The following is a 27,369-nucleotide window of genomic DNA, read 5'->3' on the forward strand; positions in this document are numbered from 1 at the left end:
GCCGCCTTCACTCTTGCTCTCTCTATCTCTCCCTCTCTCTCACACACACACACACACACACACACACACACACACACACACACACACACACACACACACACACACACACACACACACACACACACACACACACACACACACACACACACACACACACACACACACACACACACACAGCAAGAGAGGGAGGGCTCATGGACTGACAAAGTTCCCCCTTCTCTCCTTTTCCTCTTCCCCCTTTCTCTTTCTCACACAAACACTGTTTCCTTTTCCTCTCTCTCTCTCCCTCCTTCTACCTCACATACTCTCTCCACATAACTCTCTTTCTCTCTCCCTGTTTCTCTCTCTCTGTTGTCTCTCTCCCTACTTCTACCTCACATACTCTCTCCACATAACTCTCTCTCTCACTCTCTCTCTCTCTCTCTCTCTCTCTCTCTCTCCCCCTCTCTCTCTCTCTCTCCCTCTCCTAGCCTGAAAAAGGTAGGCTTTTCATTCCGGCACCTGCCCTTACCTACAGCACAGAGAGAGGGCGAGAGGGAGGCGAGAGCAGAGCAGCACCTTGGCCCAGCCTCACCTTCCTGTGGGATTTTCCACCTTACTTCTTAACACAGAGCCCAGCTTTGTTTGTTGTTCTCTGGGAACGTTGGGAACATTCACTCAGCTCTGTGGAGATCAAAGCAGAGAACGAAGCTCATCTCACCTGGCTGTGCATGGATGGATACCCGAAGCGGTCAAGATTCCCATCTGATTTTCCCATTTGATCCCATTTTCCAAAAAGAAGTTTGAGGAAGGGTCAAAGAGAACCTGGGAGTTCAGGGGGTTTTAACTGCAGGAGAGACGGACAGGTTTGGTGTGTGTGTGTGTGTGAACGAGGGAATGTGCCAGAGCAAGAGAGAGAGAAAGAGACTTAATAGACAAAGAACATAAGTGAGAGCTAAAGTAGTTCTACGTAGTCCATTTTTAAGGCTGGCTGGGCATTGAACAAGAACAATACATACAGCTGCAACAGGAGTCATAGATTTATAACTTAGTACGTTTTCACTTTCAGGCTGTTTCTTAGTGTTTGTCAGTCTAGTTGTCACTGTGTGTGCTCAGATCCATTGTAGTGAGCCCTGTGGTGTCATTGGAGGGTTCTGTTGTATTCTGAGCACACGGTTGGCCAGTTCAAATGATTGACAGGGCTAAAGAAGAAGAGTTGTTTCAGGAAGCGGGAGTGGGGCTTATACAGGAGGACATGGAGAGATAAGATGGATCCTGCCCTAGCAGCACACTTTGGACCTAAGTCAGACTTTGATGAACTCAACCTGTACTGGTTCCTGTGGACTTTCCGTGAGGAGGACAATTTCTACCACCGCCATCTTTGAACTTTGTCACCAGGAAGTAAAACACTGCCAGGGGAGAGGGTTATCTCGACATCAACACCTCAAAACTTAATCCACATTTGTTTAAATTATTGACGCTTGGTTACCACGTTTCACTGGTTTCCATGGTGACCCCGTCAGCACGGTGACCTGTCAGCATATTCACGGTGGTAGCCAACAGCCATGCAGTACCTGGGTGGTAAACTGTCCTCCGCCCAGGTCCATGTCTCTGGCTGGGTGGGCAGCGTGCGTCGTTCCCTACAGGGGGCACTGAACTTAGTCTGGGGAGATGAGGAGGAGGTGGTGGTGGTAAAAGAAGAAGAAGAGGAGAAGGAAGAGGAGGATGAGGGAGAAGGTGGGGGAGGGGGCAGGAGGTTCGACAGGGCTGTGTCGCCTCTGCGTAGCTTTGCCTCCCGGAGCCGGCAATCCCTGAGGTTGATCTCTGTCCGGAGTCGCCAGCGGATGACGCTGCGTAGACGGGCTGCAGACACCAGCGCTGTAAGAGAACCTGTCTGAACAATGTCATTATCTGCACTTTGACCAAAACCTTTTTAGAATGAACATGGACATAAAAGTGATACTTAGCCGAACAGCTTCTTTCCCTCCATAGTCCGTAGGGCCACTAATTACGCTTCTTTCTCCACCTCTATCCCCCCAACACCTTTCTACCTATTGTTGCTTATTCCAATCCTTCTTCTCAACCCCTCAGAGGCTTGTGTAGGCCTATGGCATATGCCAGTGTGTTTGTGTGCTGTTTATCAGTATGCACACGGTTAGCATTTCCCTCTGTCAGTAGTGTGAACGTGGGGACACAAGGCCTGAGGGATAGAGATAAGGCCCATGGAAACACTGCCGTGTGTGTTTGTTCCCTGCTATGAATTTACTCATAATGTGTCTGCTCATGCTAACCTCACTTTTAGCCAGTGATAGGGAAGCTTCTCTGAAAATATAGTCTACCAAGCTACTAATTGCTTCACACTGGAAAAAGTTAAGCTACACTAAACCTACCCTTAAGAAAAATATAGTTTACTTAACTAAAGTTACTTTGAAAAAGTAGTTCACTGCATCCAAACTACTTTGTGATTATCACATCTAAATCTGAAATGTCATAGACTACAAACTGCAAGAACAGTTTGCTCTGGACTCAAATGTTAACAGAATGTGTAATTTAGCCTATTAAACACAAGAACTGTTTCAAGTGAGAATAAGGCCGGTCTGATGCCAAAAAAGAAAGTAAATGCTTGCCTACTTCACCCATATTTTCTTTTCTTTGTGGAAAAAAGGTAGTGTGTATTTCCAGTAGTTAGCTACACTGCTACATGGCAACAAAGTAATTAACTACTGAAAACACCACCTAGATTTTAATTTAGTTTAACTATCACCAAGCTACAGCAAAATGTAGTGAAATTACTATACTGAACAAAATCAGAAACGTAACAATTTCAACGATTTTACTGAATTAAAGTGGCTGGTCTCAGACGATCTGGGAATAGGAGAAATGCTCACTAACGGGGATATAAACAAATGTAGAGAAATAAGCTTTTTGTGCTTATTGTTTTGGAACATTTCTGAGATCTTTTATTTCAGCTCATGAAACACTTTACATGCTGCATTAATATTTTTATCCAGTATAGTTGACCTACATATAGTTCTCTATTCCCCAGCACTGCTTTAAGCCACACCCCTTAGCGAGGTGTGTCTGTGCCAGTGTAATTTATCGCTGCATGTTTTAAAGGACATGCTAGCTAACATTAGGTTGTATTTCAGTCTGGATGGCTATAAGCCCCCCAATACTATACTGCAAAGGTGTTCAAATGAGGTGTGACTGCAGAGCACTACCAGGAATTCTGCTCTGTCTTGACTTGTAACCCTCGCCCCACCCCCACCTATTATACTCGTGCTGTTTTGATCCCCGCAAAAGTAGTTTGGCTGTGTCATAACATCTCTCCCCAAGATGTGAACATTATTCCCAGTGGTGCCACCCATACGATAACATCTGCATATACTACTTTAAGTCGCTTTGAATAGGAGCGTCTGCTAAATGTATTATATTTTTTATTATAGAATGACTCCTTGTTTTGAAGGAGAATGACTCCTTATTTTTGAAAGACTTACTGCAATCGATATACACTAGTTATGATATTATCGCTGTACACGTGGATGACTTGCCCTTAATGTGGCTTTAAAAAAAAATCCAATTTCATAACACGTTGCTAGGTCTACTCACTATAGCATATTGTACGAAGTTGTCCTATGTTCCTAATTTGGTTACATATTACTGCCCACCTTATACACTGTAAGCCTTCTATGTACACAGGTGGAGATTTGTGAACCTGCTAGGCTAGCTGCCTTCTGGACTGCTATACAGCTGTCGGTGCAACCCTGGCAATTTAACTCAGCTACTGTACATACCAGACAGGGTTGTGAAGACAAAGTCAAAAGCAGTGCACTACATAGGGAATAGGGTGTCATTTGAGACAGGGCCGAAGTAGACCCAGTCCTCCTGTCTGTCACTGTGCTTACTCTATGAGGACATAGCCTGCTGTACTGTAGGCAAATCTCCTGATAGAGGTTTATTCATCTCCACAGTGACAAGGCCAGCCAGGCCAGACGCATTGTGCAAATGAAGTCAGACAGAGAAAATAGCTCCCTCTCTCTCTCTCTGTGTGTGTGTAGCCCGACTCACTCAATCAATCAGCAATTAAGGCAGTAAAGGAGTTATGAAGAAAGATGTTTACCAAATCAAAAGCTGTTCCTCTCCCACTGTATTTACACCGGGTTGGTTTCAGTGGAGGCTGGTGGGAGGAGCTATAGGAGGACGGGAATGGAATGAAATAAATGGAATGGAATTAATGGAACGGTATCAAACAGATCAAACATATGGAAACCCCTGTTGGACTCCGTTCCATTGATTCCATTCCAGCCATTACAATGAGCCCGTCCTCCTATAGCTCCTCACACCAGTCTCAACTGGATGGTTTTGTTGCTGGGTAACATAAAAACCACAGTAGATTGGCACGTGCACCTTGACAAACACTAGAGTGAGGTGAGGTCAAAGAATGTGTGTGACTGTCAGTGTGCCTGTTAGTGTGTGTGTGTGTGTGTGTGTGTGTGTGTGTGTGTGTGTGTGTGTGTGTGTGTGTGTGTGTGTGGGTGGTGTTTTTTGAGGACAGTGTACCCTCTGTGACCAGCTCATTAAAATATGAATGCTTGGCTGGTTGTTTGACCTCTTTCTTTCTGTGTTGTGATGAACGCTCTTGGATTCACGTGCTCTCTTCAACACCGTTCTCCTAGTCGCCCCACACGTTTAGGGGAATGCTCCTTACATTAACATTATATAGGCCCTCTAGGCTGAGCTGAGAATCGGTATCTGTTTTGCTCCCTGCATAGTGTCCCTCTTCATGAAACTTACCTAAACTTTTGATAACTCTCTTTCATCAGGAGCAGTTAAAGTGCTGTGTGAGGACGGAGGAGGGACATGACACAGAGGCTCTGATTGGTGGAGAGCCAGACAAGCAGTATGGGGGATGTGACACTAGACTGTCTGAGGATGACAGGTGGGTACAAGAGAACCACTGTACAATAGCCCTATACTACTGATAACTACACTGCGGGTGCATGTCAATATTCTTAAGGATCCCACACACCAGTAAGATTGTCAAATGTTTGCTTGCCGAGAGCACTCAGCACCTCTGAACAGAGTGTCGGCGGTCAATCTCTTTTGTGTTCACACCGCAAAGACTTTGAAGCCATCAGCCTTGTTAAAATACTCCAAACCAGAAGGTGGCAGTAGTGTTGCATTCTTAAGCTTAGTTTGGCAATGCTAGTCCCTGTGTATTTTGCTTTTTAAGTATCCAATGTTAGCTAACTAGCTAGCTGCACTAATGTTGCTATTGTTGTAGAAAACCCTTGTTGATACTAGCCAGATGGCCACAGCTAGATAACTAGCAAGCAAGATGGCAAAAAAATATTTCATTCACTCTCCATAATCCCAAACTGCCAGTGTCAGCCCATAGCCATTTTTTCCCCTAGCTAGCTAATGTTAAATAAACCGTTAGTATGTCATTTGCTAGATAGAGTAAGATATTTTTAGCTTTTTGTTGTCACTCCTGTCGGGTCCCCCACATGGAGATTTGTGCACTCTGATCGGCTCAAAGTCAAGCTGTCGGCCACTGAGGAGCATTGCGATTCTATAAGTAGGTAGCCTACCAGGTCGGTATGCAGAATGTAGTTAATTTGTTCTACCAAGAGAAAGTGAAGGTAGTATACTTCTTCTGACATCTGCTGGTTGATAAAACATATTGCAGGGGACACATGGATTATGTGAACCCACATTGGAGCAGTACCAGATTAAGTGGACAAAGGTTTTCCGTGTTTATGCCCACATTTTAATTGTTGTGATCTGTTTTTTTATTCCCCACATCCTAAGTCTGCAGACGACAGTGGAACAGATCTCCCCTGTCACACCAGATGAGCCTAACAGTACATCTCCACTAGAAGAAACAGAGGAGCCATTAGCCTTTCCTGATGTAAGTCTCTTGTCAAGGCCTATCTGGTACTTTCACTATGCATGTAGGCATTTGTAGGCTACAGTATTTGACTTTGCTTGTCCCTGCGTGTGTACACTGTGTACACAGATTTGTCCTCCTCTATTGGACACCAGTGCTCAGCGTGCAAGGGCAAAGCTGAGGAAGAGTCGGAGGACCCGCCCGCCTCGAGCTGCCCATCAGAACTCTACCAAAGCAACGCTTGAGGAAAACCGCATTCACGACTGGAGGTTCTGTGACTCCTCAGGTTAGTAGACAATTCCATTTCTCTACTACCTACCCCCATTTTTTTCTATTTTGTATTTAACCTTTATTTAACTAGGCAAGTCAGTTAAGAACAAATTCTTATTTACAATGACGGCCTACACTGGCCAAACCCGGATGACGCTGGGCCAATTGTGCGCCGCCCAATCCCGGCCGGTTGTGATACAGCCTGGATTCGAACCAGGGTGTCTGTAGTGACGCCTCTAGCACTGAGATACAGTGCCTTAGACCGCTGTGCCACTCGGGAGCCCAATGCAGCTAAACCTGTAGAGATCATGTGCATTAGTTCTAGACAAAAGGTTGATAGCTACACCTTGCCCTCTAATAGGCTAGGTGGAATTTGCACCAATTTCTTACACCAATCTCATTCTTTCAGATACACAAGTGGCTAGGAGGTAGAGGTTAAGGGTCATTGCAACCATCCCTCATTAAAAGTAATTCACACAAGACCAAACATCTGTTATACCCCTTTTTCAGATAAGGTGGACTCTCTAACAAGGGGAGATTGTGAGTCTGATGAGGAGCAGCCCAGAGGGAGGGAGGTATGTTCACCACCTTCCCAGCCCCAGAGAATACCCCTCTTTTCTGGAATGGACCCGTCCGCCCTCAAGGTACAGTATGTAGATGCTCTCAATCCACCGATGCTCTATGTTACACCCTGAATGGGGATTGACTGAGGATAAGCGTGCGTCCCAAATGGCACCCTATATCCTATTTAGGGTTCATAGGACCATAGGGTTCCGGTCAAAAGTACTGTACTATATAGGGAATAGGGTGCCCTTTGGGACGTAATCTTAGATGCAATCAAACCTGCACTGCTGGACATACTGCATGACAAAGTTCCTAAACCATAAAAAGTTCCCTGCACTATCAAAAACGTCTAGAACATGACTCGTTCTTACCTTCACTGCCTCTCCAGGCCCAGTTAAAGAAGCGAACAGGGGGAGGAGTTAAAGGAGCAGATACAGACAGTCAGACAGACAGTCTTGCTCTGTCCCCCTCTCAGCTCTCCCGCTCTCCCGGATGTCCCTCCTTCCTCCCCGGGGCGTCACAGATGCAACCCCCTGTAGGGAACAAAGATGGAGGGTAAGTTTAGTCCCAACATGCTGCTCTTATCTTACTAGCTTAAAACCACATTTTCAGCATTGTAAATTATTTTAGTAGTTTTAAAATGTTATTCAACATGAATCAACAAAATGTGATGAATGAGATAACAACTAGCAATGCAGATGACTGAAATAGTTAGCTGGGTAAATTAGTTAGCTGTTAGTACAAAATGTGCAACAATAGCTGGCTACAAGGCAAACCTTTTGATTTATGTTTGTGTGACCCTCAGGGGGGACTCGTCTCCTTCATGGCTGCAAGAACTCAAGTCTAAGAAGCGCTTGAGTCAATACAACAGTGAGGACTAGCTGAGTGGATGGACCTCATTTTTACACCAGCTATTACAATCAAAATACATATCTGATCACATTCCCCTTCCATACACACCTTAAAGTGTTAGTTAACTCCAAAGAAGGCCTATAGCTTGTTAAAAGTTTGCAATCTTACAACGTCAGACACACTTTGATTTGAGTGAACTATCACTTTAAAATATGCCCTGTATCTGTTTCATGTAAATGAGCTTTTATTCCTGTTTACCTCTCGGAGATACCACCCAGATAGCACATTCGGTTCCTTGGAACTTGTAGGAACGTACGTTTTTGGTTTCCCATTGGTTCTGGGAACGAAGCCATAAGTATCTTTCCCGCTAAAACGAAAAGTTCTGAGAAAGGAAGTGAAAACGCGGTCTGTTCTGGAAACTTACATTTTAAGGTTGTAGAGAGATTCTGAGAAGCTTTCCTGGGAGGTTTTATTAACGTTCTGAGAACGTAAATTACAGGTTATTTGAAGGTTGTGTGAAAAGTGTTTCAATATGACTTTTAATAACACTGATAGCTTAGTTTGAACTCCAAAAACATATAGGACACATGGAAATGCATTTTTTTTTTATTGTGCCAGAGTCTAACCTATGATCTTCTGTTTTTTATCCATGGAATTAGTCAACTGTGCCACCAGGATGGAGCTAGCATGCCATGTTTGTTTTTTACTCATACAAAGCTGATCATTTTAATCTATTCAAATAGACCCCATTTCAAAGGAAACAAGCACTAATTAAGATCCGGTATGGCCAATTAGTGGGCGCAGTCAACACACTTAACAAGATAGAGGATAGAGAGAGTTTTGTTAATGCTGAGAACAGAATTTATGTTTTTAAATAACATTCTTTAGAACGTTCTCTGAATGTTACTAAAGTTTTTGTATTTTTTATGGAAAATGTTCTTAACGTTCTCTGAACAATTTGAGAACATGAATTTAACTAGAACCTGTAGGAAACGTTTTGCTGAAGTACCAAAATTACCACAGAAAAATGTTGTTTCTTAATGTTCTCTGAACTATTGGAGAACATTCTCAATGTCAAACCAGTTGGTGAACGTTCTTAGAATGTTACCAAATTTGTAATGAAATATAACCATGTTTGAACTTTTAGGAAACGTTCTGTTAAAGTAATGAAATTCCAAGAAAACAATGTTTTCTTGTGAAGTTTCTTAAATATGCTGAAAATGTTCCAAAGCCAAGCAACTATCCTGTACCATTCCCAAAAAGTTGTGGGAAGGATGCATGCAAAATAACCATAGGACAACCACGCTTTCACCAAGCTCTAAGAAACATATGGTTCTCAGAACATTATGTGCTAGCTGGGCATTGACTTGGAGATCATCCAACTGATGCTGCTGTTGTTGCTGACAAACACCCCTGTGACAAACACAGCTGTGAGCTGGACTCCCTCCAATCATGTGCCTTTCCAGAAACGTTTTATTGACAAACTATGCAAGACAATGGAGAAGCATTGGATACTTTCCTGCCCTGCGTTGTGACCATCTCTTTGACTTTTCTATTCGTCAAAGGAACTATAAGCATATAGACTATTTGCAACACACACACACACACACACACACACACACACAGAATATTTGCAACATTTGGACAAGATCCTCTCATCCCAGGCCACTATATGTTCTAGAATGTATCTTTCCATCCATCCAAACTTGCATGTCAGATTCTGTGGGGGAGCTTGACGTAATTACCATACGTGTTAAGGTCATGCACACAAATATCCACAATGCCACAATGTTCACATACATACTTGAATTGTACATCTTTTGGCACCTAGCCAATGGAGCTTTCCTTCTTTCTTTATTGATCTCTTGTTTTGAACTAACCTGTCGGTTTCTTTTCTCTGTTATGTTATGCACTCACTCGCTGCTCTGATGAGCTGCTCTCGATAAAAGTATCTGGTAGATACATCGATATTATCTCTACTCTGTCCAAACAAGAAAATGAGAGGTATAGCTCTGTCTGCATACTTGTTGTGGTTTGATTAGAGACAATGTTTCAACCCCTGTGTACAATAGGTCTTTCATCTGATCTCAGCCAATAACAAACCAATACACATGTGCATACTCTGCCTGCCATGATGCCCAAATCCTGCAAAAGTGCCATAAAGCACTTTAAGAGTGATCTGTTTACAGTAACAATGACAGGTGCACTAGAAAATCATTGTATACAATGCCATTCCCCGTCCATAGGTGCAGACTCACATTGACAAAATGATGTCTATCAAGTAATAAGTACTAATTTTACACATTCAGATTCAAGTATATTTGGGCAAGGTCCTATTGTAATTGCATTAGTAATAAACATGCTGATCTGATATGTCTGTATGTATTGCTGTCAGCCACAGATAAGATCTTGTTTCTTCTGAGTGTTGATCAGCTGATATTGTTCATTGCTGCCAGATCAATTAAGGAGTGTTTTCTATCAGTGTTTTTTGAAAGGGTGCAAATCTCTAACATTTTCACTTTCATATTAGCTTCATAACGTTCACTGGATTAATAGAAAACACAAACAATGCACACACTCAGAAATGCAAATACTGTAGGCCTATATACAGTAAGAAACGTATTTTGAATGGCACCATAGAATGTTTTTGACACCTACACCTACACCTACTTGTCTATATTGACTGTGTGAAAAGTGGGTAACACCCCTTGACACCCAATTTCATAACACATATGGCCATAACCATGTCATAACAGCTGACATAACTTGTCATAACTTGTCACTATATATATATATATATATCACAACAGGTGTAAATATATATTTACACATTTATTCAAACAACTTTTTTGCATGCCAAGAGGTTTCCTTTCGTTTGAAAGTTTGTTTCTTAAATCCTTTGTTGTTGTTGTAATGAATTCTTTACATTCATGTTTTTTTCATCATATTTTAAATAACTTGTAGAAAATAAACTTTATGACACTGTCTTGAAGAACTGTGACCATCTTGTGTCACTTTACTTGGACTAAGAAAATACACTTTATGACACTGTGAAGAAGCATTATGACCATCATAATCATATAAGCCAGATAGCCCTATCACGTACATGCCCTTATATCAGTCATCAGTCAAAAAGAGGGTGTCTTCTCCTGCTCCTGAAATCTGTTCCTGCATTCATCCCAGTCATCAGCATTGGGGTAGGTGCATGTCTGACATCGATGTGTGCACAATTACAATGATAATTTCATATGGCCAATACATTTTTTTTATATATACAGTACCAGTCAAAGGTTTGAACTCTGTGAAGCATTTATTTTGCCAGAAATTTCTGAGACTGATAACTCATAGCGTCTTTGCGACAGCAGTTGAAGAAACGTTCAAAGTTCTTGAAATTTTCCGTACTGACTGACCATCATGTTTTAAAGTAATGATGGACTGTCATTTCTCTTTTCTTTTTTGAACTGTTCTTGACATAATATGGACTTGGCCTTTTACCAAATAGGGCAATCTTCTGTATCCCTCCCTACCTTGTCACAACACAACTGATTTGCTCAAACACATTAAGAAGGAAAGAAATTCCACAAATTAACTTTTAACAAGGCACACTTGTTAATTGAAATGCATTCCAGGTGACTAACTCATGAAGCTGGTTGAGAGAATGCCAAGAGTTTGCAATGCTACATGATTCCGTATATGTTATTTCATAGTTTTGATGTCTTCACTATTATTCTACAATGTAGAAAATAGTAAAAAAAAATAAAGAAAAACCCTTGCATGAGTAGGTGTGTCCAAACTTTTGACTGGTACTGTATAACATAAACAGACTGTTGGCACGCAGACTAATGAAATGTTTTGCCTTGTGTGGTAGGTTTTGTGGGTTTTGACACCCTTATAAAATAACTACCGAGGTAGGTTTTGTGGGTTTTGACACCCTTATAAAATAACTACCGAGGTAGGTTTTGTGGGTTTTAACACTCTTATGTAGGTGTCATAACCAGCCATAAAATAATGCAATATGTCACAACTATGTGTCATGACAGTGTTATGGCCCTATTATAACAGGTTATGACAAGTTATGTCAGCTGTTATGCCATATTATGACATGGTTATGATCGTGTCATAACGTGTCATGACGCTGGGTGTCAAGCGAAGTGCTACCAGAAAGCGTGTGATAGGAGCATGTTGGTTCCATGCACCAGGTGTCAATAGACAGTATGACTACTGTATAGTAGGGAAGGCCTTCTCCAGATTCCCCCTGGACAGTGCGCTTGCGAAAGTGTCCAGTGCGTCAAGGGAGGCTTGTAAGACGATTTTCAGGTTGTTTGCATGGCAAAGACAGATGTTTGACTGGGATCCTACTGATATACTACTGACACCTGGTGCGTAGGACAGTGTCACACATATCAGGTCAACTGTGTCACACATAGATTAGAGAAAGAGGTGAATAGTGGGATGCAAGGAGAGAAAAAGGGTAGGAGGAAAGAAACTTAAAGGATGAAGAAAGGACTGAAAGTAAAAGAGGACTGATGAAAATGAAGTAATAAAATGCACGAGGGAAGAGTGAAGGTAGGAGAAGGTGAAGGAGATTAAATAGAAAGCAACAACAGAAAGCAGAAAATGCGGGTGAGATGGCGGGGCAGTGGACAGGCGGACGGATGGAAAGCTGGACAGACAGATGGGCAGTTGGGTGTGGCCAGTAGTGCTGAGTGGAGTTGATCTCGCTCAATCCTCTTGGCTCGCTGTCTGTGTCTGCCCACCATCGGGCCACTGGCAGGCTGGCAGCGTGAGCGTGGTCGGCCTGGGTGGCAGCGGGTGCCAATATGCCCCAACCGAGGGCACGCAGCCCTATTGAGAGGCAATGTGATGGACACAATGCGAGCGACAGACTTGCTGCATCAACAGCATCACCCGCCCCTGTTTTTTTGCTGCTGTGTGCCATTTATAAACCATAAATACCCCCCGGCTCCTAATGCCTGCTCGCCAGGCTTCCGCACTCACACACCCCCATACAGAGACAGAAAGAGGAAGAGAAAAAGGAAAAGAAAGAACAAGGAAAAACGGAGAGAGTGTGGCTCGTACGTGGTGCAGCGAAGCACAAGACATCCAGGTAAAAAACAGACAGATCCCTCTCTTTCCTTGGTGCTCTGACTGTCTGTCTTGTGCTGCAACGCTTGCTGTTTTCAATGATCCCCATTTATCGCTCTCCATAACCATGTATGCACTGTTATTTTACCTGGAATTGAATATGCATCAATGTGTCAAATGCAAATGTCCATTTGTGGAATCAGAATATGTACGATTTTTTGGGGGGCCTTGCTCACTACTGAGATTACATTTTGGCCCACTGAGATTAGGGTTTGGGCACCCCTGCTCTCAGGGGTGTAGCTCAAGTCTGGATCGTCATTGGCCAGACCTGAAGGGAGGGAGGGTGCTATGCTGCCATTGTGCTGATTGACTGTGTTTTGGGAATGTTTTGGAATGTAGAGGGTCAAACAATAATGTAATGGGTAAAAACCAACATTTCGGACAAACAGTGCCTTCTTCTTCTCCACCATGAAGTTACTATTCCGTTAGTCAGCACCTCTGAAACATTTTTGGAGGTTTGTCAACTTTTCTCTGGAATGCAGAGGGAAAATGTCGGAGCAGCAGGGTGCACCGGAGCAGCTAGCAGCTGGAAAGAGCCAAGGAGGAGCAGGAGCCACCTACAAGGTGGGTGTAGGGTGAAGTTGCCTCTAGACGCTGATCTTGGGTCAATTTTGCATTTTCCCCACTAGGACTGGGGAGGGAAAGCTGATCTTAGTTCTGTACCTACAATCCTTTGGTGGTGAAAAAGCGTATTCTTAGAATCTTTTAGTGATGAAAGGGTTCCACGTAGAACCTTGTATTAGTAAAAGGGCATCCTCATGGAACCAAAAATAGGTACATTCAGAGGGTTCTTCTATGGGGACAATTGAAAAACCCTTTAGGGTTCTAGGAGCACCTTCTTTTTAGTGATGAAAGGGTTCCACGTAGAACATTGTATTAGTAAAAGGGTTCCACAGGGAGTCAAAAATAGTTATATTCAGAGGGTTCTCCTATGGGGACAATTGAAAAATTCTTTATGGTTCTAGGGAGCACCTTCTTTCTTTTTGTAGGGAAAAATTAACCCTAGAGCTACAAGGTGCCCGACATCCGTTGGACCTTATTTTAATCTTATTTTATCTTAGCCTAAGATTCACTTGGTCTGACTTTTTATGAAATGTCACTGATACTACCAGTATGTATTTACAATGACATAAGCAAAATAACGCACAATAACACGGCAGTTTAGTACAACACATTGTTAAATTACAACTGTGCAATCTTCATGCAGTTTCTGCTAATGTTAACGCTGTTGTTAAGCCTATTTTATACTAATGTACTTACTTACCACTGACCCATGCCTCGTTCTGGCTCATCTTGTAGGTGGTGGTGTTTGAGTTTGAGAATTTCTGTGGGAAGAAAGTGGAGCTGTCTGCAGAGTGTAAGAATGTGATCGAAAAGGGATGTGAGAAGGTGGGATCTATCATCGTGGAATCAGGACCGTAAGTGTCACCAATATTGATTTTCTACATTTTCAATCATGCCTCATTTTTTTATTTTTTTATTTTTGTCATTTAGCAGACGCTCTTATCCAGAGCGACTTACAGTAGTGAATGCATACATTTCATTTCATGCATTTTTTTTGTACTGGCCCCCCGTGAGAATCAAACCCACAACCCTGGCGTTGCACACACCATGCTGGCGCTGCAAACACCATGCTCTACCAACTGAGCCACAGGAAACCTCATTCTTGCCCACTTCCTGTTTACCTGTCTCTCCAATACTCATGAACACTGCCGTTATTAAAACGTTAAAACATTTATGAATCCAACTTCAGTCTCTAGACAATGAAATTCCATTCTTATTCAACTGTGTATACATTTTGATCACAGTTCTTATCAATTACCTTTCATGCAGTGGAGACCAAGGTTGGTTGTCTCATGGGTTGGTTTTCACAGTGCTAGTTACTCACAACCTAAATGGTGCTGTGTAATCATTTTAAGGTTAAAATCTGTGAACTATTTGAAAGAACTCATCCACCTGGTCAATTCATGTCAGCATGATAAAACATTGAGGTTAGAAGAATTTGTGTTTTTCATAGGTGAAAGTAAAAATATATATTAGTATGTTCTTTGTAAATGTTTATTATGGAAGTATCCATGAACAATTATGTTTGTTGAAAAGAGGAAAGGGAATGCTATATTTCAAACCAATTTCTGAGTTCCTAGGCCAAGCCATGTGGTAACTAACATATTCATTAGCATTGGGGGGTGGTTGGGGATGGTTGTCACATGGAACTTGGGGTTGGTTGTCACTATCAACGTTGCCACTGCCAGTATACAATACATCCCAAGCTCTTTTGTGCTATAAAGAGCTCTCTTTGTTGCCTCTCTCTCACACACACACATGTTTTCTGTCACACACCTACACAGACACACACATGCATGTGCAAACACGCAGACACATACAAATGTACTCAAAATGTCATATCCCACTGGGCACAAACTGGTTAAATCAACATTGTTTCAGTGTAATTTGTCACGGTATTGTGATGTGGAATCTGCGTGGAAAATACATTGGATTTGAAAAAAGTCATGTTTTGAGGTTAAAATTATAACCACAGGATTATGTCATCATGGTAACCAATTTCAACATTGACAAACATTGCATAAAATATGTTGAATTTGTACCTTTGGAACAACGTCAGCTCTTCAATGTAATATCCACTGAAATCAAAAAGCAATAGGCTGGGCAGCACCTCCTACTGGAGAGTTGATCTATCTACAACTACCCTGTGGTTTTCCATCCAGGCCCTGTTTATCTTTGAGATTTGTCACTGTCTGTTACCAATGTGCTATTGTGAGAATTTGGATGTGCTTTCAGATGGTTAAAAGCATAGTGGTAACACATTGGGAATTCAACAAACTTTCAACTGTCTTTTTGAGTGGGTGAAAAGAAGTTGTAGTCACATTGATCAACGTATCAACCAAATATCAATTCTCCAAGTTGAAATGACGTGGTCTGCCCAGTGGGATATTATTCTCAAGGCATAAAATGCTGAATTTTGTTAGGAATATCATTCTATCAAAGAAAGGCTTCGCTACTTCTAAGACTGTTGGCTTTATTGCTTCATTCCCTGTTACAAAAGGAATAAGTTACTAGCGAACATTGTGACAACCAACCACATACTGTGACAACCAACCCCGCGATGGTGCTGGTTGTCACAAGTGAACAGAGTGTGTTTGATGCCTTATAACTCCATGTTGAAATAAGATAATGATTTTAAAAAAGGTCCCAGTTTCAACCCAAGACCTTGGTCTTTCTCCTAATATTGAAAAGAGTCTTGTAAGACATACTGCTGCTGAGAAAAACACAAAATAGTAAACAGTGTGACAACCAACCCCGGTCTCTCCTACTATCTCACAACTACTGTTTATGTACAAGAAATTGGTAAAGCGTAATTACCTTTGTGTTCTCAGCTGGGTGGCATTTGAGCGCCAGGCATTCGGCGGGGAGCAGTTTGTGCTGGAGAAGGGCGAGTATCCTCGTTGGAGCACCTGGACCAACAGCCAGACTAATAACTACCTGCTGTCCCTCAGGCCACTCAAAGTGGTCAGTATATCCCTGTAACTATAATTAGAATCATCATCACCTTGAACTGGGTATATTTACATGTACCAGGAATCTGACATGGTGCAATGGTGCTGACAACCCCTTACAATAAACAGAATACACAGACAGAATGTAGCCAAAATTATTTACACATAATCTATGTACAGTATATAAGGATGTAGCCTACTGACCATAGCAAACCACAGTCAATGTCAATGAGATAAGACTAACCTGTCGAGCTAAAGGGCAAATCCATTTTGTTTCCTAAGTTAACAGAATTCCACATAAGAAACCTATTTGTACCAAATGATTTGTGCTCCCAAGCCACCAAAAGTATTTATTTGATCATTATTTAGTTATTTTAAACTGCACTTTTTCTAAGTAGGGTTACCAGCCCTGGAGTAGTAGCTACCTTCCTTAAAAGTAAACACCAAGTAAACAGCAGACATGAAAACATAGTGTAACCACCACCCATTCCTGTTCCTGCCCAGGACAGTGCGGATCACAAACTCCACCTGTTCGAGAACCCAGGCTTCGCCGGGAGGAAGATGGAGATTATGGACGACGACGTCCCCAGCCTGTGGGTCCATGGCTTTCAGGACCGCGTGGCCAGCATCAAGGCTACGAATGGAGCGTAAGACACCTTTACACATCATTGAGATCAGGCATACAGTATCTGTCTACAGCTAGGTTACTGCAAGGTTATCTTTCATGCAAATATGGCTCTGAAGTTCAACCGATTCTGTTCCATAAATGTCATTATAGCTGCATGTCCCCTTGTCCTCCCTAGGTGGGTGGGTTACATGTTCCCAGGCTACAGGGGCCGCCAGTACATCTTTGAGCATGGAGACTACAAGCACTGGAATGACTGGGGAGCATCGACACCTCAGATCCAGTCCGTCCGACGCGTGCGTGACATGCAGTGGCACAAGAGAGGCTGCTTCATTGCCCCCACCCCCACTCCTGCCCCCGCCCCTGCCCCCGCCCCCACACCCCCACCACCTGCCCCCCCTGCCGCCGCTGGCACCAGCTGAAAGAGAGTGGCTGTGGCCACAGGCCCCCTAAGAAGCCAAATCCGGGCCTCCCATCCATCCAGGGCTCCACCGAGCATCACCTCCTCATCACAGAGGGCCAGCAAGAAACGACGAACTCGGAAATGAAGTGACCATCACTGACTTACCTATGTGTCTGGGGTGGAAATAATAAAGGCTTTGAACCCGATTTGGTTTGACCCAACTGGATGTTTTAGTCAGGCCCTCTTACGGAGTTGCTATGAAAACTTCTCTGAGGTTGTTAGAATAATATTATTTAGTGTGCCAACATCATACAATAGCAGAAATAATATTTGGTTAATGGTGCTGGTTTACATCTCCTTCTTTAGAATGGTTGTAGGGTAAAACACTGACCAGTAGATGGCGACATGAAACCAGAAGACATCAACTTGCATGGGAAGTTGAGTTGAGTGTCTAGGAGACGTCCAGGACTAAATAAAACATTCAAATTTATTATCACCATAAAAATTATGCACTTTCACCCAACAAAGTTAATGTAGACTACGGGACATTCCATTGAAATGTTGCATGCACTCACACAGAAATACACACACACACACACACAGATCCGGTCAAGAGGGACAGTACACCTTGTAGTTTTCTGTCAATTGAGATTTGAGTAAGCACTAATGTCTTCAGAGTGTATTGGAACAGGAGTCATGACATAGTGCACAAATTTGTTTTATTAGAATCATCAACACTTTAAAAAAAAAATGCTATTAATTTGTCATGAGGCTGGTGGTGATTGACCCAGATCATTTACAAAACCCAAAATATGAAATCAGTAACCAACAAGGCAACAGTAAACATGTTGGCCCCCACGAATGATGCAGCGCCCCCCTAATCAGTGTCATTTTGTAAATGAAGGATCTCTATGGCAACAAGCATCATTCACTCAAGTTTTGTCAAAATCGGGCCAGTGCTGTCTGAGATATCGCGTGGGTTAGCTAGACTCACATCCCTGAGCAAGTGTGCCATATTTCCTCACTGAGTCAAACAGATCAAGAGCTGTAAACATGTGCCCGTATTATAGCGCCACCGTGTGGTCGATATGAATGTTCTTGCATATGTTGAGTCTTTACAGTGTTTGCAACTTGTGTACCGAATGTTGTTACAATACGAATATCCTGACTGATTTCTATCGATTTGTGCCAGACCACGCCCACATGAATGTTTACTGGTCAATAGCAGCCATGTTGTTTTAGCTACTAGTCTGAAAAATTGTGTGTTTGGAGACCTTTCTCCATAGATGCCACACATCAAGTTTAATGCAGATCGGTCATTTGATGCCAGAAGATTAGAGTTGTTTTTCAGAAAATTCTAAATGGTGAAAAATCCATCTTGGCAGAACTTATGGGTCCCTGAGGCAAATTTGTTCCTTGTGAGTAGAGGGACCTATGTACCAAATTTCATGACTTTAAGGTCAAACGTGGTGAGGGGCGTGACCTACCAAAGTTTGCATTTTCAATCTTGTGTTATAGCGCCACCATCTGGCCAGTCAGTGTAATTTTGTAAATGCCGGATCTCTATGGCAAGATGCATCATTCTCCAAAGTTTTGTCAAAATCAGGCCAGTGCTTACAGATATTGTATGTGACTAACGTTCGTTCGTACAAATGTACAAAGACAGATCCATAGTCCTCTCCCCGATTTCATCGTGGGGGACAATTCACTTTTCAACGTACACGTATTCCAATGACTTTCCGACACTGTGCAGAATAAGCTGCAAAGGTCTATTGCTGCGTTCATAACTTGAACGCCCCTCCAACTGGTAATTACAAGTGGGAAACTCATCTATCATCCCTGAGCTCCTATTTCTCCCACATGCTGACCTCTGACATCACCTACTAAGGAAATGACTTCAATAACAGCATTTTCAGCAGTTAAATGTAGCAACAAAATACTATTTATAAAATGAAAACTATTAATATGGTTTTTGAATACTGTAATTTGTTAAAAAGAATGATATCTGTACTTTTAGTTATGGATGACGCTAGCCAATAGCCAAGCGGTGTTTCTCAACAAGTCCAAGCACGTGAATGCATCCAACTGATATTTATGAGTTCACAACGAGTAATTACCACCTTCCCACTTCGTTATGAAAGCAGCATATGCCCCAGAAGCTGGGAAGGCTTTTTCAATTAGGGAGTTATTTTATGCTGACCCGGGTTGATCCAAGCAATGGCAGGGGCTTTGTAGGATTTGAAGACATTTGGGGCTTAGCCCAAAGCCACTAGGGGGGTCCGGGGACATTCTCCCCCAGCAAAAAAAAAGAGAGAAAGAATTTCAACAGCTAAATAAATTAATTTGGTGCACTTTGAGATGAACATTGAAAGATTAGAACATTGAGATATTAGATATTTTTAGGTAACTTGCACCTTCCCACCTGCCACAGCAGACACTGCCCGTACTCAATTATAGTTGCTACTGTGGGTCTCCTCTACTCTGGAGCACTCTCTACTCTCGAACAGATACATTTACAGTGTATTGTCAAAAACCACTAAACAACTTCAAACATAGACTATGACCTGTCCAATGAGCCAAACTGATTAAAGCATCCCACAGTACCCAAACACACTCTCGCACACACACAGACACGCACACACACACAGACACGCATACACACACACACACACTCTGCAGTAATTAGAATACATAGAGCAGTGTGCCCACCCCTTCTCTGCCTCTCTCCTGTCAAAGCTCAGGAGAAGACCCAGATGCAGAAAGTTTCAAAGTAACAAAAGTTTATTACAAAAACAGGGGGGCAGGCAAACAACAGGTCAAGGGCAGGCAGAGGTCAGTAGTCCAGAGCAGAGTCCTAAAGGTACAGAATGGCAGGCAGGCTCAGGGTCAGGGCAGGCAGAGGTCAGTAATCCAGCGTGGTATAACAAAGTACAGAACAACAGGCAGGCTCAGGGTCAAGGCAGGCAGAATGGTCAAAAACCAGGAAAGATAGAAAACAGGAACTAGAGACAGACAGGAGCATGGGAAAACCCCTGGTAGGCTTGACGAAACAAAACGAACTGGCAACAGACAAACAGCCAACACAGGTATAAGTACACTGGGGATAACGGGGAAGATGGGCGACACTTGGAGGGGGGTAGAGACAAGCCCAAAGACAGGTGAAACAGATCAGGGTGTGACAATACCCCCCCCCCCCCCCAGAGGCGTCACTTGGCATCCTACCTAGGCGCATACCTGGTTGACCGGGGTGCCAGCGTTGGAATTCAGCGATGAGGCCTGGGTCTAGGATGCCCCTGGCGGGAACCCAGCACCTCTCCTCCGGGCCATAACCCTCCCAGTCAACCAGGTACTGGAATCCCCTGCCCTGAGGTTGAACCTTCAGGAGGCACCTCACTGTGTATGTCGGTTGGCCATCGATGAGATGGGGAAGAGGGGTGGGCCTAGAAACAGGAGACAATGGGCTGTGAGACATAGGTTTAATCCTAGACACATGAAAAGTGGGATGTATACGGAGGGTACAGGGCAACAGAAGACGAACAGCAGAGGGGCTAATAATATTGGAGATAGGGAAAGGGCCAATATAGCGGAAGGAAAGTTTGCAGGATTCCAACCGGAGGGGCAGTACTCGAGTGGACAGCCATACTCTCTGCCCGAGATGATGTCAGGTACGATGCCAGTCCGGTGGCGGTCCGCTTGTTGTCAATACCTGGAGGTGGTCTTGAGAAGAGCCAACCGGCTCTCTTCCAGGTACGACGACAGCGGCAGACAAACATCTGGGCTGAGGGTATGTCGACCTCTTCCTCTTGTTCCGGGAAGATCTGGGGCTGATAACCCAGGGAACACTCAAAAGGTGAGAGCCCAGTGGCAGAGCAGGGAAGGGTATTACGGGTGTATTCAACCCACACAAGTTGCTGGCTCCAGGAGGTGAGGATGGCAGAGACAAGGCAGCGAAGAGTCGCCTCCAGGTCTTGATTGGCTCACTCCGACTGGCCGTTGGACTGACGGTGGAACCCGGATGACAGGCTGGCCAACGACCCAATGAGTGTGCAGAACGCCTTCCAGAACCGGGAAGAGAACTGAGGTCCCCGGTCGGAGACCATGTCCACTAGGAGTCCATGGATCTGGAACACATGCTGGGCCGTCTCTTTGCCAGAGGGCAGCTTGGGGAGAGGAAGGAAGTGGGCAGCTTTGCAAAACCGGTCCACTACTGTCCGGATGGTGGTGTTGCCATCAGACGGGCGAAGACCCATGATGAAGTCCACGGATATGTGAGACCAGGGACGATGAGGGACAGGCAGTGGTTTAAGGAGACCAGCCATAGCTTGCCGAGGAGGCATGTTCTGCGCACAGAGTGTACAGGTGGCGCCAAACGCGGAGATGTCCGAGACCATGGTAGGCCACCAAAAGCGTTGCCGCACAAAGGCCAGGTTTCGACGGGAGGAGTGGGTCCACCTGGAGCAAGACTGGAAGAGTGGGTCCACTCCAAGGCCTGAGGAATGAATAGAGTCAGGCACAAACATCTGGTTATCTGCCCCCATCTCCAGGCACGAGGTGGGAAGGATGATCTCAGGATCCTAGGGTGTAGATGCGGGGCTATAGCGGCGTGACAGCGAATCCGGCTTGATATTCTTGGATCCCGGTCGGTAGGAGAGGGAGAAGTTAAACCGAGTGAAAAGCAGGGCCCACCTAGCTTGCCTGGAATTGAGAAACTTGGCGGTGCGGTGATATACCAGGTTCTTGGGATCCGTCCACACAATGAACGGATGTTCCGCCCCCTCCAACCAGTGTCTCCACTCCTCCAACGCCATCTTCACCGTGAGAAGCTCACGGCTCCCCACATCATAATTCCTCTACATCGCGTTGAGGCGATGGGAGAAGAAGGCACAGGGATGTATCTTGAGGTCCAGGGCAGAATGCTGGGACAGGATAGCCCCCACTCCGACATCCGAAGCATCGGCCTCCACCAAAAACTGACGGGACGGGTCAGGATGAATCAATATAGGAGCTGTGGTGAAGCGGTGCTTGAGGTCCCAGAATGCCTGGTCAGCAGCTGGGGACCACAAGAACGGAACTTTGGAAGAGGTGAGTGTAGTCCACTCGTCCCACTCCCGTATCCACACTAGATGGTAGGCGTTCCGCAGGTCCAACTTGGAGAAAACAGTGGTCCCCTGGAGCGGCATGAAGGCCGAGGTGATGAGTGGTACTGGGAAGTGGTTCTTCACCGTGATGTCATTGAGGCCCCGGTAGTCGATGCATGGGCGCAGGGTTTTGTCCTTCTTCTCCACAAAGAAAAACCCTGCGCGGGTAGCCTCAGGTCCTCTCAGCAACGGAGACATCGGGGACTTTCGGGATGCCTCGGAGGCGAGATGGAATCCTACATTTCCGTAGCCACCAGTCAATCCGGAGGATCAGGGGATGAGCGAGTCGAAATCCATCCGTAGTTCCCGGGCTGCTTGTTCGTCCTTAACCTCCTTCGATACTCCGTGCAGGAACATGTCGAACAGTGATTCCGGGTTCCAGGCACTCTCAGCTGCCAAGCTGCCATCGTGAGAAAATCCACAGCATAGTCTACCACACTGCGGGAGTCTTGCCGAAGCTGGAGTAACTTCCGTGCAGCCTCTCTCCCAGACAATGGAGAATCAGAAACCTTCTTCACCTCCGCCACGAACTCCTCCAGACTGAAGCATATGGCCGACTGTTGTTCTCACATGGCCGTAGCCCAGGCGAGAGCCCTCCCAGACATCAGCGTGATGAGGTACTTTATCTTTGAACGGTCAGAGGGGAAGGAGGAGGGCTGCAGCTCGATGATGAGAGAACACTGCGCGAGAATTGCCAGACAGGTTTTAATAGTAATTTTACAGGCTTCTTCACCTCACCTGCAAATTCTTCGTAAACCATGTTTTACTTTTTCACTGTCTGTATTTTACCTCTTATAATTTGTGCAAATAAAATGAATTAGAATCTATAGAGAAGTTTGAAGTGACAGTCTACTGTGTGCTCAGTCCACCTCTGTTCTATCTCCGTCTGCCCTCTTCTGTCACTTTCTCCGTGTCTTGTCTGTTGCTGTCTGTGTCTTGTACGTTGCCATCTCAGGTTCTTGTTTGTTACTGTGTCCGTTGTCTATCGTCTTCTGTTATGGCCCGTTTTGTTCTTCTCCTGTCTCTCTCCATCATATCCTATTTTTGTTGCTGTCTCTTTTTCTTGTCTGGTGTGTCTCTTTAGTTTAGCAATCCAAAACGGTCAAGGGGATACTGGGGTAGCTTGTTTTGTTTTGGGCTTGTGTCTGGGTCACCCAAATCATCATCTACCCTACTATTCACCCCTGGCTGCTGTTGTTCTAAGTGCTCCACCGGCCTGCTGTTCTCATCTGTCCTCCTCCTTGGCTCATCTGAATGGTAACAAGGTAGAGGTGCAACATGTCATTAGTTAGTTTTAAAGGGCGACTGCACTTCCTGATTTGGCCTCATTTTAGATTTGGTTGTTTAAGAAATGCTAGCAGCCATTACTGAATTCAAACGTGAGTTGGTTTCGTTGTGTGGTTAGATGTGAGTTTCCCGTGTGTTTGTTTACAGGTGAGAAGAGTTAGCCAAATTATTTAGCCAATTGGCTGGTGTGCGACTTGACTGACTTTGGATAGCCTATGGCTGGGGCTAGTTAGAGACCGTCAATAAATTACACAAAGTAAATGAGACAATATTTTCATGTTGCACTCCTTTAATTCCTCATTAAATTATTTCAATATTTGTATTTAATTTTTTACAATTTATAGTTGGTTTGAGGTATTTAAGTAATGAATTTTGGAGCTATTGGAATTTTAACATTGTTCCATGTACATTTTGCAATTTACAGATGGTCCCTAACTAGCCCCATAGGGATATTCAAAGCCAACCCACATTTACCACAGGCATTATGATCGGGCGGCTTGCAGCTGCACTCCGAATTGATGATTACATCACTGCACTCTATACTCCTTTGTAAACTGGTCATCTCTGTATACCCGTTGCAAGACCCACTGGTTGATGCTTATTTATAAAACCCTCTTAGGCCTCACTCCCCCCTATCTGAGATATCTACTGCAGCCCTCATTCTCCATGTACAACACCCGTTCTGCCAGTCACATTCTGTTAAAGGTCCCCAAAGCACACACATCTCTGGGTCGCTCCTCTTTTCAGTTTGCTGCAGCTTGCGACTGGAACGAGCTGCAACAAACACTGAAACTGGACAGTTTTATCTCAATCTCTTCATTCAAACATTCAATCATGGACACTCTTACTGATAGTTGTGGCTGCTTTGTATGATGTCTTGTTGTCTCTACCTTCTTGACCTTTGTGCTGTTGACTTTTCCCAATAATGTTTGTACCATGTTTTTGTGCTGCTACCATGTTGTGTTTCGACCATGTTGTTGTCATGTTGTGTTGCTACCATGCTGTGTTGTCATGTTTTGCTGTTATGTTGTTGTCTTAGGTCTCTCTTTATGTAGTGTTGTGTCTCTCTTGTTGTGATGTGTGTTTTGTCCTATATTTATATTGTATTTTTTTATATTGTTTTTTAATCCCAAGCCCCCATCCCTGCAGGAGGCCTTTTGCCTTTTGCTAGGCCATCATTGTAAATAAGAATTTGTTCTTAACTGACTTGCCTAGTTAAATAAAGGTTAAATAAAATAAATAAATAAAACATTTACTTGTGTGCTGCCAGCTGTAGGCATGTGGGCATTATTAAAACAAACCCAACATTAATTTACGTTGTGATGCAGTCACGACCACAAGTCTCACAAAACTCAGTTTTGGACGAGTGACTTTATGACCAAAATTATCCTATTTACGCTTTGTAGTAAATTTTGACACTAGAAAAAAAAATTCTGACTCATATCGATGCCACATAGGCTTCTTTCTAGATGAGAAGTTTTCTTGGGGCAGATGCTCTTTAAAGTTACTGTATACGAACTTGACATGGGCAACTCAACTGTAAAGAAAAATTCAAGTGTCCACATAACAGCGCAACACAACTCCATACAGGACAGATACGACTATGTTGCTTCTTATCTGTCCTGTATGGAGTTGTGTTAGAGACATGAGCGAAACAAATACCTGTAGAATGGAGTTATAAGACTGCTATGATTCATTTCATAACACGAGTTCTACCAGCTGATGTCTATTAGCTAATGCGGTGCTGGTGTAGTGGTATCATGGAAGATTCCCATTCTTTTGATCCAGCTTCGATTCCCAGGTGGCGCAGCCCTTTTAGGCTCCCAAGTGGCGCAGCGGTATAGGGCAATGCGCCTCAATGCCAAAGGTATCACTACAGACCCTGGTTTGATTCCAGGCTGTATCACAACCGGCCGTGATTGGGTGTCCCATAGGGTGGCACACAATTGGCCCAGCGTCATCCGGGTTAGGCTTTGGCCGGGGTAGGCCGTCAAACCCGTCATTGTAAATAAAAAATATATTATTATGTTTCTGGCTTCCCTCCCCCAAGTGTATTATATACACATGATATACATGGCATACACAGTGCAATGAAATGCTAACCTGCAGGTTAACCACTCGAGAATATAACAATACAACGTAAGTAGGCAAGTGAATAAAAAGTAATACAAATAAAAGCACAATTAAATATTTTCAGTTTTTACAAATACTTACATAGCCTATATGGAAAAAACAAGCATGTTTACCAGTAGAATCAAATCAAATCTAATTGTATTTGTCACATGCACCGAATACAACAGGTGTAGACCCTACAGTGAAATGCTTACTTACTAGCCCTTAACCAACAATGCCGTTTTAAAAAAAGTATCAAGTAAAAAATTGATAAGTAAAAAAAACAACAACAGATAATTAAAGAGCAGAAGTAAAATAAAAGTAGCGAGGCTATGTACAGGGTGTACCGGTACAGAGTCAATGTGCGGGGGCACTGGTTAGTTGAGGTATTTGAGGTAATATGTACATGTAGGTAGAGTTAAAGTGACTATACATAGATAATAACAGAGAGTAGCAGCAGCGTAAAGAGGGGGGACAATACAAATAGTCTGGGTAGCCATTTGATTAGCTATCCAGGACTCTTATGGCTTGGGGATAGAAGCCTTTTGGACCTAGACTTGGCGCTCTGATACCGCTTTCCGTGCGGTACGGAATAAGTTATAAGACCTCTATGATTAATTTAATTTAGTCAGTTCTATCACATCAACATTGCTAATTTTGTAAAGGGTTAAATATAATGTTGTAGTAAAGTTCAGCTTCAATCCACAGGGGGCACTGCGTCACTGTCAGAAGATATGTGCTCCAGTCAGAAAAACGTTCTATCATCTCTTCGGTCTCTGCTACCTAGCCAGCCAGTAGCTACCGAAGTGGCTAGTCCGCCAAGCTAGCTACAGAAACGAAATCTATCAAATACACTCGCTGGAAATAAACACGTTTCCTAATATCATGATTTATATAAACATCCTTAGCTTTCCCATTCACTAAATATACTGTTAAATAACTCTGACTGACACAATAGCTGCTTAAGGATGCTGAACGCTAACGTTAGTTTATTAGCATTAGCCAACCCTTAATGGTGGGGGAGACTAGCTAGTTAGCTACACCAAACCCTGCACAAACCAATCATTTATATATACACACTAGATGATAATTGGGGTCGCAGTGTTGAAGCCACCATGCCTCCATCTTGGCACTCCACCACTGTAAAAAAAATATTTTGGAAGCTATAGAAATGCATTTATTAAATGTCTAAATTTGTTTTTGATACATTAATTATAATACAAACACCTTAATGCATACTTTGAAATTATATTATGTGAGCTAAACATACACATTTTACTGTCCCCAGTACAACAAAAAAATACATGTAATTTGTCCTTCAAACATTTAATTGAAATACTGTAGAATTCCATTCATTCCTATGGACTGCTCCTACTGGGGAGTGCCAATGTGGTCGATCGGTGGCTTCAAAGCCTTTCAATGGCCAATACATAGCATCAACAATCCAGAGCTTATATACACTGAACAAAACTATAAATGCAGCATGCAACAATTTCTAAGATTTTACTGAGTTACATATAAGGAATTCAGTCTATTGAAAAATTAATTAGGACCTAATATATGGATTTCACATGACTGGGAATTTAGAT

The 27,369-nt window shown here is 43.5% G+C and overlaps 2 protein-coding genes across 2 annotated transcripts; both read left to right on the plus strand.

Moving 5' to 3' along the window:
- The first annotated feature begins 406 nt into the window (after window positions 1–406).
- On the plus strand, window positions 407–8,311 carry LOC115208033 (uncharacterized protein KIAA1671). The gene is made up of 7 exons (XM_029775746.1): window positions 407–1,859; window positions 4,803–4,918; window positions 5,791–5,890; window positions 5,999–6,155; window positions 6,650–6,783; window positions 7,092–7,258; window positions 7,509–8,311. The coding sequence occupies exons 1-7, from the start codon at window positions 1,545–1,547 to the stop codon at window positions 7,582–7,584; spliced, it is 1,065 nt and encodes a 354-aa protein (XP_029631606.1). The 5' UTR covers window positions 407–1,544; the 3' UTR covers window positions 7,585–8,311.
- Window positions 8,312–12,962: 4,651 nt separating this feature from the next.
- LOC115208034 (beta-crystallin B3) lies at window positions 12,963–17,449 on the plus strand. Its single transcript, XM_029775747.1, has 5 exons — window positions 12,963–13,264; window positions 14,000–14,118; window positions 16,096–16,228; window positions 16,720–16,862; window positions 17,019–17,449. The coding sequence occupies exons 1-5, from the start codon at window positions 13,190–13,192 to the stop codon at window positions 17,260–17,262; spliced, it is 714 nt and encodes a 237-aa protein (XP_029631607.1). The 5' UTR covers window positions 12,963–13,189; the 3' UTR covers window positions 17,263–17,449.
- Window positions 17,450–27,369: the final 9,920 nt, after the last annotated feature.

Source organism: Salmo trutta, chromosome 14 (genome assembly GCF_901001165.1).
Source record: "Salmo trutta chromosome 14, fSalTru1.1, whole genome shotgun sequence".
NCBI lineage: Eukaryota > Metazoa > Chordata > Actinopteri > Salmoniformes > Salmonidae > Salmo > Salmo trutta.